This window comes from Cherax quadricarinatus, chromosome 74, assembly GCF_038502225.1.
Source record: "Cherax quadricarinatus isolate ZL_2023a chromosome 74, ASM3850222v1, whole genome shotgun sequence".
In the NCBI taxonomy this organism is placed as follows: domain Eukaryota; kingdom Metazoa; phylum Arthropoda; class Malacostraca; order Decapoda; family Parastacidae; genus Cherax; species Cherax quadricarinatus.
The window spans coordinates 19,658,187-19,672,102 of NC_091365.1; the positions used below are offsets into that span (position 1 = coordinate 19,658,187).

The following is a 13,916-nucleotide window of genomic DNA, read 5'->3' on the forward strand; positions in this document are numbered from 1 at the left end:
CAAGACACTCAGAACATGACAACCTTGCCAAGACACTCAGGACAACCTTGCCAAGACACTCAGAACACGACAACCTTGCCAAGACACTCAGAACATGACAACCTTGCCAAGACACTCAGAACATGACAACCTTGCCAAGACACTCAGAACACGACAACCTTGCCAAGACACTCAGAACACGACAACCTTGCCAAGACACTCAGAACATGACAACCTTGCCAAGACACTCAGAACACGACAACCTTGCCAAGACACTCAGAACACGACAACCTTGCCAAGACACTCAGAACACGACAACCTTGCCAAGACACTCAGAACACGACAACCTTGCCAAGACACTCAGAACACGACAACCTTGCCAAGACACTCAGAACACGACAACCTTGCCAAGACACTCAGAACACGACAACCTTGCAAAGACACTCAGAACACGACAACCTTGCAAAGACACTCAGAACATGGCAACCTTGCCAAGACACTCAGAACATGGCAACCTTGCCAAGACACTCAGAACATGACAACCTTGCCAAGACACTCAGAACACGACAACCTTGCCAAGACACTCAGAACATGACAACCTTGCCAAGACACTCAGAACATGACAACCTTGCCAAGACACTCAGAACATGACAACCTTGCCAAGACACTCAGAACATGACAACCTTGCCAAGACACTCAGAACACGACAACCTTGCCAAGACACTCAGAACACGACAACCTTGCCAAGACACTCAGAACACGACAACCTTGCCAAGACACTCAGAACATGACAACCTTGCCAAGACACTCAGAACATGACAACCTTGCCAAGACACTCAGAACATGACAACCTTGCCAAGACACTCAGAACACGACAACCTTGCCAAGACACTCAGAACACGACAACCTTGCCAAGACACTCAGAACATGACAACCTTGCCAAGACACTCAGAACATGACAACCTTGCCAAGACACTCAGAACATGACAACCTTGCCAAGACACTCAGAACATGACAACCTTGCCAAGACACTCAGAACATGACAACCTTGCCAAGACACTCAGAACATGATAACCTTGCCAAGACACTCAGAACATGACAACCTTGCCAAGACACTCAGAACATGATAACCTTGCCAAGACACTCAGAACATGATAACCTTGCCAAGACACTCAGAACATGATAACCTTGCCAAGACACTCAGAACACGACAACCTTGCCAAGACACTCAGAACATGACAACCTTGCCAAGACACTCAGAACATGATAACCTTGCCAAGACACTCAGAACACGACACCTCGCCAAGACACTCAGAACATGACAACCTTGCCAAGACACTCAGAACATGACAACCTTGCCAAGACACTCAGAGCATGACAACCTTGCCAAGACACTCAGAACATGACAACCTTGCCAAGACACTCAGAACATGACAACCTTGCCAAGACACTCAGAACATGACAACCTTGCCAAGACACTCAGAGCATGACAACCTTGCCAAGACACTCAGAGCATGACAACCTTGCCAAGACACTCAGAGCATGACAACCTTGCCAAGACACTCAGAGCATGACAACCTTGCCAAGACACTCAGAACATGACAACCTTGCCAAGACACTCAGATCATGACAACCTTGCCAAGACACTCAGAGCATGACAACCTTGCCAAGACACTCAGAACATGACAACCTTGCCAAGACACTCAGAACATGACAACCTTACCAAGACACTCAGAACACGACAACCTTCAAGACACTCTGAACATGTAAACCTTGCCAAGACACTCACAACATGACAACCTTGCCAAGACACTCACAACATGACAACCTTGCCAAGACACTCAGAACACGACAACCTTGCCAAGACACTCAGAACATGACAACCTTGCCAAGACACTCACAACATGACAACCTTGCCAAGACACTCAGAACATGACAACCTTGCCAGGACACTCAGAACACGACAACCTGGCCAAGACACTCAGAACATGACATGACAACCTTGCCAAGACACTCAGAACATGACAACCTTGCCAAGACACTCAGAACATGACAACCTTGCCAAGACACTCAGACCATGACAACCTTGCCAAGACACTCACATGACAACCTTGCCAAGACACTCAGAACATGACAACCTTGCCAGGACACTCACTACACTCAGAACACGACAACCTTGCCAAGACACTCAGAACATGACAACCTTGCCAAGACACTCAGAACACGACAACCTTGCCAAGACACTCAGAACATGACAACCTTGCCAGGACACTCAGAACACGACAACCTTGCCAAGACACTCAGAACATGACAACCTTGCCAAGACACTCAGAACATGACAACCTTGCCAGGACACTCACTACACTCAGAACACGACAACCTTGCCAAGACACTCAGAACACGACAACCTTGCCAAGACACTCAGAACATGACAACCTTGCCAAGACACTCACAACATGACAACCTTGCCAAGACACTCAGAACACGACAACCTTGCCAAGACACTCAGAACACGACAACCTTGCCAAGACACTCACAACATGACAACCTTGCCAAGACACTCAGAACACGACAACCTTGCCAAGACACTCAGAACACGACAACCTTGCCAAGACACTCAGAACACGACAACCTTGCCAAGACACTCACTACACTCAGAACATGACAACCTTGCCAAGACACTCACTACACTCAGAACATGACAACCTTGCCAAGACACTCACTACACTCAGAACATGACAACCTTGCCAAGACACTCACTACACTCAGAACATGACAACCTTGCCAAGACACTCACTACACTCAGAACATGACAACCTTGCCAGGACACTCACTACACTCAGAACACGACAACCTTGCCAGGACACTCACTACACTCTGTAATGATCAATGATACACAAATAACAAAATATAACGACGATTCTCTTATGATCAGTAATTAACTTAATGATTCTGAAACTCATCATCGTCACTTAAAAAATCATAATCACAACGAGAAAAAATATCAAATGAACTTATGCTTTACATTAAATAAATAAGTAATTTTTATTATTTTTCAATGGCGGAAATTATGAAATCAACATTTAAAATGCCATAAAAAGTTCTATTTTTTTTCAAATTTCTTTTCAAAAATGTATATTATTTTAACCCCTGAAAATTCCGTAAAAAATAATTGTAGTAAAATATAATTTGGCAGACTGGCATTTCGATACACACACACACACATATATATATATATATATATATATATATATATATATATATATATATATATATATATATATATATATATATATATATATGTGTGTGTGTGTGTGTGTGTGTGTGTGTTCGTTCTCACCTAATTGTGGTTGCAGGGGTCGAGACTCAGCTCCTGGCCCCTCCTCTTCACTGACCGCTACTAGGTTCTCTCTCTCCCCCTGCTCCATGAGCTTTATCATACCTCGTCTTAAAACTATGTATAGTTCCTGCCTCCACTACATCACTTGCCAGACTATTCCACTTCCTAACTACTCTATGACTGAAGAAATACTCCCAAACATCCCTTTGACTCATCTGAGTCTTCAGATTCCAATTGTGACCCCTTGTTTCTGTGTCCCATCTCTGGAACATCCTGTCTCTGTCTACCTTGTCTATTCCACGCAGTATTTTGTATGTCGTTATCATGTCTCCCCTGACCCTCCTGTCCTCCAGTGGTGTCACACCTATTTCCCTTAACCTTTCTTCATAGGACATTCCCCTTAGCTCTGGAACTAGCCTTGTTGCAAAGCTTTGCACTTTCTCTAATTTCTTGACGTGTTTAACCAGGTGTGGGTTCCAAACTGGTGCTGCGTACTCCAGTATGGGCCTGACATACACAGTGTATAAAGTCTTGAACGATTCCTTACTGAGGTACCGGAACGCTATTCTCAGGTTTGCCAAACACCCATATGCCGCAAAAGTTATCTGGTTAATGTGTGCTTCTGGCGATGTACTCGATATTATACTCACTCCTAGGTCTTTCTCCTTGAATGAGGTTTGCAGCCTTTGGCCTCCTAGCCTATACTCTGTCTGCGGTCTTCTTTGCCCTCGTCCGATCTTCATGACTTTAAATTTGGCGGCGTTAAATTCTAGGAGCCAGTTTCTGGACCACGCATCCAGCCTGTCCAGGTCTCTTTGCAGACCTATCTGGTCCTCGTCTGATTTAATTCTCCTCATTAACTTCACGTCATCTGCAAACATTGACACTTCTGAGTCTATTTTTTCCGTCATGTCGTTCACATATACCAAGAAGAGCACTGGTCCCAGGAGTGACCCCTGTGGGACCCCGCTAGTCACCGGCGCCCACTGTGATACCTCATCACGGACCATGACTCGCTGTTGTCTCCCTGTTAGGTATTCTTTGATCCATTGCAGTGCCCTTCCTGTTATACGTGCCTGGTACTCTGGCTTCTGTATTAATCCCTTGGGAGGAACTGTGTCGAAGGCCTTCTTGCAGTCCAAGAAAGTGCAGTCAGCCCACCCCTCTTTCTCATTTCTTACTTCAGTTACCTTGTCATAAAACTCTAGCAAGTTTGTGACACAGGATTTGCCTTCCATGAATCCGTGCTGGCTGTCGTTTTTAATCTTGTTCCGCTACAGGTGCTCCACCACTCTCCTCCTGATAATCTTTTCCAAGACTTTGCATACTATACACGTCAGTGTGTGTGTGTGTGTGTGTGTGTGTGTGTGTGTGTGTGTGTGTGTGTGTGTGTGTGTGTGTGTGTGTGAGAGAGAGAGAGAGAGAGAGAGAGAGAGAGAGAGAGAGTTGTGCCGTATAGGTAAAACTGGTCAATTAGCAAGAACTCATTTGAAATTAAGTCCTTTCTAAAATTTTCTCTTATACGTTTGAAGATACATATTTTTTCATTTATGTCAATGTAAAAATTAATAATTTTGCACCAGAGGAACCTTAGAAAATTTACCTAACATTATAACAAGCGCAATTTAATTTAGCCTAATCCAACTAATATGTTAAATAAGTTTACGATAATTTAATAATAAACAAACACAACGAAATAATTTTATTTTAGTGAGGTTCAGAATGACTTTTGCGAAATTATTGCATACACAAATTTTCGCTCTGCCGAATTCTGCCTTATTTGGCAAGACGAGCGTTGCTATTTAAGCCAAAATAGCAAGTTTTACGTATTCGGTACGAATATATATATATATGTCGTGCCGAATAGGTAAAACTGGTCAATTAGCAAGAACTCATTTGAAATTAAGTCCTTTCTAAAATTTTCTCTTATACGTTTAAAGATATATTTTTTTCATTAATTTTAATGTAAAAATTTTTAATTTTGCTCCAAAAGAATCTTAGAAAACTTACCTAACCTTATTATAACAAGAACAATTTATTTTAGCCTAACCGAACTAAATATATTTTAGATTTGTTTACAATAATTTAATACTAAACAAACACAGTGAAATATATTTTTTTTCGTTAGGTTCAGAATGATTTTGGCGAAATTATTGCAAACACAAAATTTCACTTGTCCTATATGGCAAGATGAGCGTTGCTATTTAAGCCAAGATCGCAAGTTCTGCCTATTCGGCACGACATTATATATATATATATATATATATATATATATATATATATATATATATATATATGTATGTATGTCGTGCCCAATATATAGCAAAGCACTTCTTGGCAACTAGGGCAAACAAAAATTTGTGTATGCCATAATTTCACAATAATCAATTTGAATCGAACGAAAAATATATATTTCATTGTGTTTGTTAAATTATCGTAAACTTATATAAAATATAATTAGTTGGATTACGCTAAATTATATTGCGCTTGTTATAATAAGGTTAGGTAAGTTTCCTAAGGTTCTTTTGGTACAAAATCATTAATTTTTATATTAACATAAATGAAAAAATATATATCTTTAAACGTATAAGAGACAATTTAAAAAAGTAATTAATTTTAAATGACTTCTTGCTAAATGACTTTTTGGGAACCTTGTTGTTTATTATTTTGAAATTTATGCTACAGTAGTGTTAAAAGTTTGAAGCCAGTCAAAAACAACCTTCACAGGTTATTGCAAATTTTGTGCAATACAGGGCATTGCATAAAATTTGAAAATCATCCCCTTCATAGCCTGAAGGTTGAGACACTTATGCAACATATGGGAATCTTTATTCAGGAAACGTTTCGCCACACAGTGGCTTCATCAGTCCAATACAAAGTAGAAAGGCTTAAGGAGAGGAGGAGTTTGAGGTAATCAGTCCCTCAGCCTGGAGTCGATGTGTTCAGTCCATCAATCTTGTAGAATGTACAGCATAGGGCCGTAGACGTGGCTTATATACTGTAGTGAGGTGAGGTGAAGCAGGCGGAGGCGGGGTCATAGTGGTACCATCCACTAGTCGAAGTAGGTCTTCGTCCAAAGGTTGGACAAGTGTTGAAGAATTCTTTGTAACAAGATCCCATGATGCTGCAGTGTCTGACAGTTGTGATGAATGGTCTACGGCCCTATGCTGTACATTCTACAAGATTGATGAACTGAACACATCGACTCCAGGCTGAGGGACTGATTACCTCAAACTACTCCTCTCCTCACGCCTTTCTACTTTGTATTGGACTGATGAAGCCACTGTGTGGCGAAACGTTTCCTGAATAAAGATTCCCATATGTTGCATAAGTGTCTCAATCTTCAACTTGTCGGTTTTTTAAACCATTCATCACACCCTTCATAGCCTAGTTACACTCCAAGATTTGCTCAGTATACAATACACCGTTGTTTAAAGTCTGAAGTTGACCATCAGTAGTATTCACAAGTTAACACACGGAAATTTCAGAGGATGAAAACAATATGGCGACAATCACTTGTCGGATTTTCAAACCATTCATCACGACAATCACTATACCAGTATGTATCCCCTGTCTGTGATGTCTAATACGGGGTTCATTAATTTTCGGCATTTGTAACAAACCTTTCCAGTAATTTTGGGAAACTTGAGGACTACGGAAGCAAACAAATGCATAGTTGATTCATGGATTGAAAGATCACTGTAATCACCCAAAGGCAGGTTAACATCTTCAATGTCTCCCTCTTTCCATTTTAAAGGTATCCTGGTGTCCTTCACATGAGTTCATGTGTGGATTTAGCACAATTTGAAGCTGCCTAATTGGCCTCAAAACCTGTGGTCATTTGTAATTAAAAAATAAATAAATTATTTTGGAATAGTTTTATGCAGGAATCGGATTCAAACCAGACAGATTTTGCGAGTTTATAGTGAGCCTCAAGCGACCCTCCAAGGAATCAAGTATCTTAAATGCTTTCCTCTTTGCATAAAACGTAAGGATCTAAAACAGTCCAGAGCAGTGGTAAACATCAGTGAAGTTAACGACTTTGTAGTATTCCTTATTGGCTCAGTGTGTTCAGCATATTTTCGGAACAACATGAGTTAACCCCCTTACATGCATCAGTAATATTCGTTTCCTTATAATTTACCAAGTTACTTGATGAAAATTAGACACATGTGCAATATCTGGGTATCTTTATTGTAAACGTTTCGCCCTCCAGTGTCTTTATCAACATAAATTCAAGGACATAATTGGAAAATAGAACTATGTACAATAGATGGGGTAATCATTCCCTCAGCCTTGAAGTGAAGAGCACCGTAGTCATGAAGAATCTGGAGCAGAGGCAAGAAGGCTGTCGCTTATATACTGGCGTCAGGTGGTCAGGGACGGGCAACAAACGAAGGCATTGTCATTGGCAGGCGGATTTCCTCAGTGGGAGTAGATCATACCCGAGCGACTGGTTAGTACTAGTGACGGAGGTTGTGGAGATACCCTCAGAACCAAGATACCATGATGTTGCAGTGTCTGACAGGTTGTACACGAATGGTATACAATACCGACACGATGTTACTCGGTAGAACTCAATAGCTATTTGTAAGTATCGAAAGCAAGCATCCATTGCTTTGTCAGACACATTTCTCTTTCTCTGAACATTTTTTCCAATGTTTCTGTGTCAAATGTTAAGACTCAAGTAAAGCATCTACCAGACACTGTCACGCAGATTATCATCAAATTCAGAAATGTTCTTCTTATGCGTATTCAAATTATATCGAGTGAAGTTGCACAAAAAATCCATAGTAAAAAATGGCCAAAATTTCTTACATCTGCAACTTGTGGAGCAATTGTTTCCCCTCATATTTTAACAATTGTTTTCCCCTCATATTTTAACATTTAACTTCATCCAGAAGAGTTGAAAAATTTTAATCGGATAGGATAAAAGGTTCTCGAGTTTGACTGAAAGACAATAAAAAGGTTGAAGTGTGAAAAAATAATTGAGGTAAGTACCTGAAGGTTTCGTCTCAGGGATACTTAATAAAGTTGGTATTTTTTTTTTTGTTCATTGTCTGTGATTTTTTTTTTTACAATTTTAGTTTCTTGTAATTTTAGTTCATGGATCATTATGTCAAGTGACCAGATAAATTGATGAATGGAATATACAGAATAATTTTACAAATCTAACAACACTTGCAGTAGGAGACTGAAACTTACAACGTTTCGGTCATACATGTATCATTAATAAATCATACAGAATAATTTTAGATTTGAATAAGGTGAATATTTTTATTTTACATAATTGACAATACTAGCGAGTCATAGTTAAGATAATGCTTATGTATTTTTTGCAGGTGCTTTGATCTGGACAATACTTGAAGGTCCTACTGGGATGGTTCTAGGTATCTTATGTGGCATTGTCTTTGCAATATTGTGTTGGTACTTACCTTATAAAGAAAAGACAAATCGATCAACATACAAGTTTGTCATCATCTTCAGCCTGAGCGCCCTGGCCATTTTTGGCAGCCATAGGGTACGTAATAATTTCTTTCATATCTTGTCATGTATATTACTGGGTATCATTGATTTTTGTCATGATATACTGAAGCTCATAACATATTAATATAACGAAGCTGTAAAGTTCCTTCACATACAAGTAAGAATTGAAGAAAAATATGTAAATATAATACATTGTTAACTTCTTTAGAGAACGGAATAGCTGATTAAAAAAAATAATTCTTCACTAATGATCCTTTAATTAAAATATTCTTGTAAACTGAGGCTGCAGATCATACTAGATGTAAATTTGTAATTGCCTTTCTGTGTACTGACTTTATTGTACGTGTCAGAATTTCAGTGAGGAAGGAAACTCAACTTCACAATCCGGGAATTTCATTGTGAAAACCAGAGCTCACACGTTTTAAGTTTTCCACCTGCGCTGAGTGTTCCTGCAGGAACAAACAAGAAAAATATAAACACCTGATGCTTAAATACTGTATATGGGGTAACTGGAGGGCATTATTATTCTTAGCCATGGACGTTTAATGGACGGTTCGTCAAACCCCCACAAAATTTGATTGTGATATCAGTCAGCTGGGCTCAACAGCCCCTCGCCTATAATGTATCTGCCGATGTCTCCACCTGATGTCTACACCACGTGTAGCACAATATCTAACACATTAAGGCCCAAGGCATTTCTCAGTATACGGTATAAAGCAGGACACAATTCTACGCTGTGATAATAACAGCACCTGTAATAATCTCACGGAAAATGGGAGGTAACATAACATAGCTGGACAAATTACGGAATATGTGAGGCTTGAACCCTTGACATGGGGGTCCTAAAACGCACAGGCCAGTGAAGTTGTGTTATTACGATTTCGTGAGTCATCATCGCTGAACGACTGTATTGAAACCGAAGTCTTGTTTCTAATTATCAACAGGAAGTTAACAAGGCTTTTTTTGTTTACACAAATAAATTTTACAGGCTAAGAGCTGTTATCCTGCCTCAGTTCAGTTTAAAGTTCAACCCTATCTAAGGTATACTACCATTAATTAGGATTCTACCCACAACAGTCGACTTATACCCTGGTACCTATGTTACATCGCCCAACTTACCACCCGGTTCTTACTCTGACCAGTGTCATAATAATCGACCTTGCTTTTATATTGGAGTATTGTACTTCAGATACCGGAGTCACTGCCAACTTTAATATCCAGAATATTGGGTTTGTTCAATATATGTTCGTAAAGAAATTCTAGCCCCCGTTCCTCATCAACCGTTCTTAAAGCTTCTCTTCTTTAACACTTCACATCCTTTGCATAAATATCATTTGCAACAGACTCCATTGCACGATCGTGCCTTTTGACTCGCTGGTTATCGTCTCACCCTGGTCACGCAAACACATTCAACGTTTTCTAGTCTTAAAAAAAACATACCACGGGCGGGGATAGAACCTGCGATCAGAGTCTCTGATCGCAGGTTCTATCCCACCCGTGATATGGTTTGTATGCAATCGTGTCATTACGATTTCGTGAGTCAAGTTAATACGTCTTGTATAGTTCTCAGTTTCATAACCATGAGGTTTTATTTTATTTGAAAGGCATAGATAAACTCTTCATTTTTCATCAGTATTGTATCATTCCTAGCCTAGTCGTGGACCAGTGGTGCTATCCAATGTTCGTGTTCGTCACCTCCGTCCAATGATGACACCAAGCACTACTGTCAAGCTTTAACTTCCTCCCGCCTTGTATGCATAATGTCTTTTACCCTGGTCGAGACTCTCACACAATAATCCACTTTGCACAATGAGAATATTTAGAAATTTTATGGCGCAGCAACTAATCTGCTGTTTATAAGTTGGCTTTCTGTGGCTTTCTCCCAGCCAGAAAATGTGGATTATACCATGAATCATATGAAAATGCAATATATATACTCGGCATTTCCTGCTGGGGCTTCAAGGTGCTCGATCTAAATTATTAAGCTTTTCTTCCAACTTATCCAGGAAAGGCTTGCCTCTACCTGACGACGAGAGATATACATTTAATTTCGTATTAGTATATCCATGACCTTCAATGATTAAATAGGGCTCTTATTATCTGTTTAATTAATATTATTCACATACCACTGATTCTCTCTCGGTACTGTTTCCATATTCATGGTATCACATTTTTGCAGATTTGGCTCTTAGTCCCGTATTCAGGTAAATTTTGAGTGAAGAAATTCGACTGGGTAGGAAGGCCCGTGTCGGTCTGCATCAGTAAAACTATGTCGTCGGCAAAGGCCAACGACATGACACTTGTAGCCTCGTTTAACTGCATATTAACAGCACATGCGATAGAGGATCTCTGTGTTTCAACAACCTATTTATAAGACCACGTCTACCATGAACTACTTTAGCGGCTCCATCATAGGTGGACAAAATATAATCCACAAAACTTTCGGGGCTCGATCATTAAGTAAAGTCATGTGTACTGTCCAGTAGATAAGTAAGATAATGTGCAACAGTTAGGCATCTTTATTTCTTAACGCTTTTGCCTACACAATAGACTTGTTTATTCGAGTACAGAGGAGGCAGCACAGTCAGTAGAAATGTAAAGACGATGTAATCAGTCCCTCACCCTTGAAGACGTAGTTTTGAGGTGGTCAGTCGCTCAGCCTGGAGAAGAGTTTTATTCCACAGTCTGGAACAATGTGAGAGCACTGCAACACATCGGTATCCTGATACAGAAAACATTTTCAATAACCTCTTTGCGTGGCCACTAGTTACAAGCGAGAAGGGATGGAACTGAGAGGGACCTGTCCTCTCAATGATTATATTCTTACTTATGCTCATGGACTCCGCCTCTCAAGATTATTTGCGCCTCACCTTTGACAGCATATGTCTCCATACTCCATAGTGTTGCTTCAGCTTCACATTGTTCCAGACTAAGGAGCGAAACTTCTCCAGGCTGAGGAAATGATCACCCCAAAACTACGATTTCAACTGTGATGGACTGATTACATCATCTTCACCTCTCTAATGCTTATTCTGCTTTCTCTGTACTCTACTGAAGAAGCCTACTGTGTAGGCGAAACGTTTCGGAATAAGGATATCTAACTGTTGAACATACATCTTATATATCAACTTGTCAGTATTGTATACCATTATAATATTCGTACTGTCCAGTACTTAACCTAATCATATGTGATTTGAATATCCTGAAAAAAAGCTGATAGAGTTTTCAAACGTTTCTTTCTCTCATTTATAACTGCATAATAGTATGACATTTAATGCTAATCCATTAGTAGGGAGAAATGTTCTCTGAGCAGGATGGAGTGAACCCATGTAGCGAGACCAGATATCACCACTCCATTGAATTCTCGTTCCACTATATGAAATATCGTAATAGGTTGAAACTCGCCCGAATTATGGTGGTGGGCGTTTTTTGAGTACTAACATGGTGTGCCCCCCACGCACTCAGTTGGATCCATAGATTCATAGACGAGTCCACAAATCTGTCCCTACCACACGCATATTCGTCAGCTTCACACCATCTGTCCCACTGCAGAGGTAGCATTAGAACCGCGATAGTTTTCCATGATGTCTCTTGGTAAATCTACGTGCCAGGATGTTCCATCAACCAAACATGTGACATCACTTGTCATCTTGCGCAGGAGGCTGACCAAAGTGGCCTAACCAAAATTCTTCCAATGAACTCCTCAACATGTTGTGTTTCCGTACTATCTGAGTTTTGTTAGTCTCAAGTGCCCTCTACCACTTGTTTCACACACTTCACTCAAACTTAGAAGTGTTTCCTCTGAAAATCACGATAAAGTATTTAATTTTTTTCTGATTCTTCGCCCTTCCCAGTTATTCGTATGCTGGGTAGACTTTCTGCTTCCATTACTATCTGTTAGTTGGTGTACACTTGAATGATTGTCCATCTAACTCATAATTAATTAATAGATTATATAATATAATTAACGATGTATATAATCATTTTACTGCCAGACACGAAAACTTTAATTCCTAAAACTGGGATTAATGTAAACTCTTAGGATAATATACGCTGAGAGAAATATAACTCTTAGAGTATATATTCTATGGTTAATGGTTATATAACAAAAATCTGATTGAAAGTTACTGTAAGCATAAAGCTTTTTTGTTGCTATTTATTTTGGTTAGGAAAATTTTGTGTATCCCATAGTTCAATATCGTTTTACAGGCTTTATCAGTTTTAGTATTATAAAAATCTCATTTTCCCAGGCTGAACTGGAAAGTTCTGGACCAATATTAGTACTGACTTTAGCCTTCGTTGCTGGGTTAGGCTGGCGCAAACTGGGCACCGAGGTAAGTGTACCATTGTTTGTATCTTATATGGCATGTTTCACACTTCTTCCTTCCTGTTTTATGTTACCATTGACCGTATTCTGTTAATTTCCACTCGACTTACTTAGTTACATTCATATTTTGTCTGCAACGTATCAGTCAAGAACACGGAACAATTACTAATTAACGAAGATCTTCAAGCTGTTGCCAGAATTGTTGACTTCATCTGTAACTTTGTGCATTTCGCTCATAACAAGAGTAGACTTCATCCAATCGTTTTCAAATTTTCAACTCTGGTGTACGGTAACTAGGCCAAGCTTCTAGGAATAAGTGATGTGCTCTATGACCAAAGTTGGAGGACCCATTCCAGCATCCTGGAATGGCTCCACTAACTTTCAAAATCTTTTGCGATGTATCTTTAATTGTTCAAACAAGATGCCTCCTAATTCGGTGACGGCGGAGACTGAAATTCAAGTGTAGGTGAACACAGCTAATTTTACGTGTAAAACAGTGGGAAATTTTGATTCCCATTAAATCAAGTTAAATATATGCGCCAACCTCTTCTGAATGGCTTCAAAATTTAATGGATAATACATTTATTCAGGCCCGGATTATACCCCATTAAATTTAATTAGTGTGCTGGAAAATCTGTCAATGAACTAAATTTAGTTTATAAAACTTGGAATAGTTGGCATCCATGTTGTAATTGGAAAATCTCTCTTCTTATCAGCATAAAATTTTAAGCCCACAAAGATTTGTTACTGGGCTCCATAACCTCCACTTTGCCGATTTTATTA

General features: G+C 39.7%; 1 protein-coding gene across 2 annotated transcripts in view; it reads left to right on the forward strand.

The window, feature by feature from the left end:
- LOC128700227 (sodium/hydrogen exchanger 9B2-like) overlaps positions 1–13,916 on the forward strand; it is an 87,794-nt gene that overhangs the window by 35,101 nt on the left and 38,777 nt on the right. For both annotated transcript variants that reach the window (XM_070100818.1, XM_070100819.1), the window contains exons 7-8: positions 8,662–8,840; positions 13,057–13,140. In XM_070100818.1, the coding sequence (XP_069956919.1) occupies positions 8,662–8,840; positions 13,057–13,140 (263 nt within the window). The remainder of the gene's footprint in view (positions 1–8,661; positions 8,841–13,056; positions 13,141–13,916) is intronic.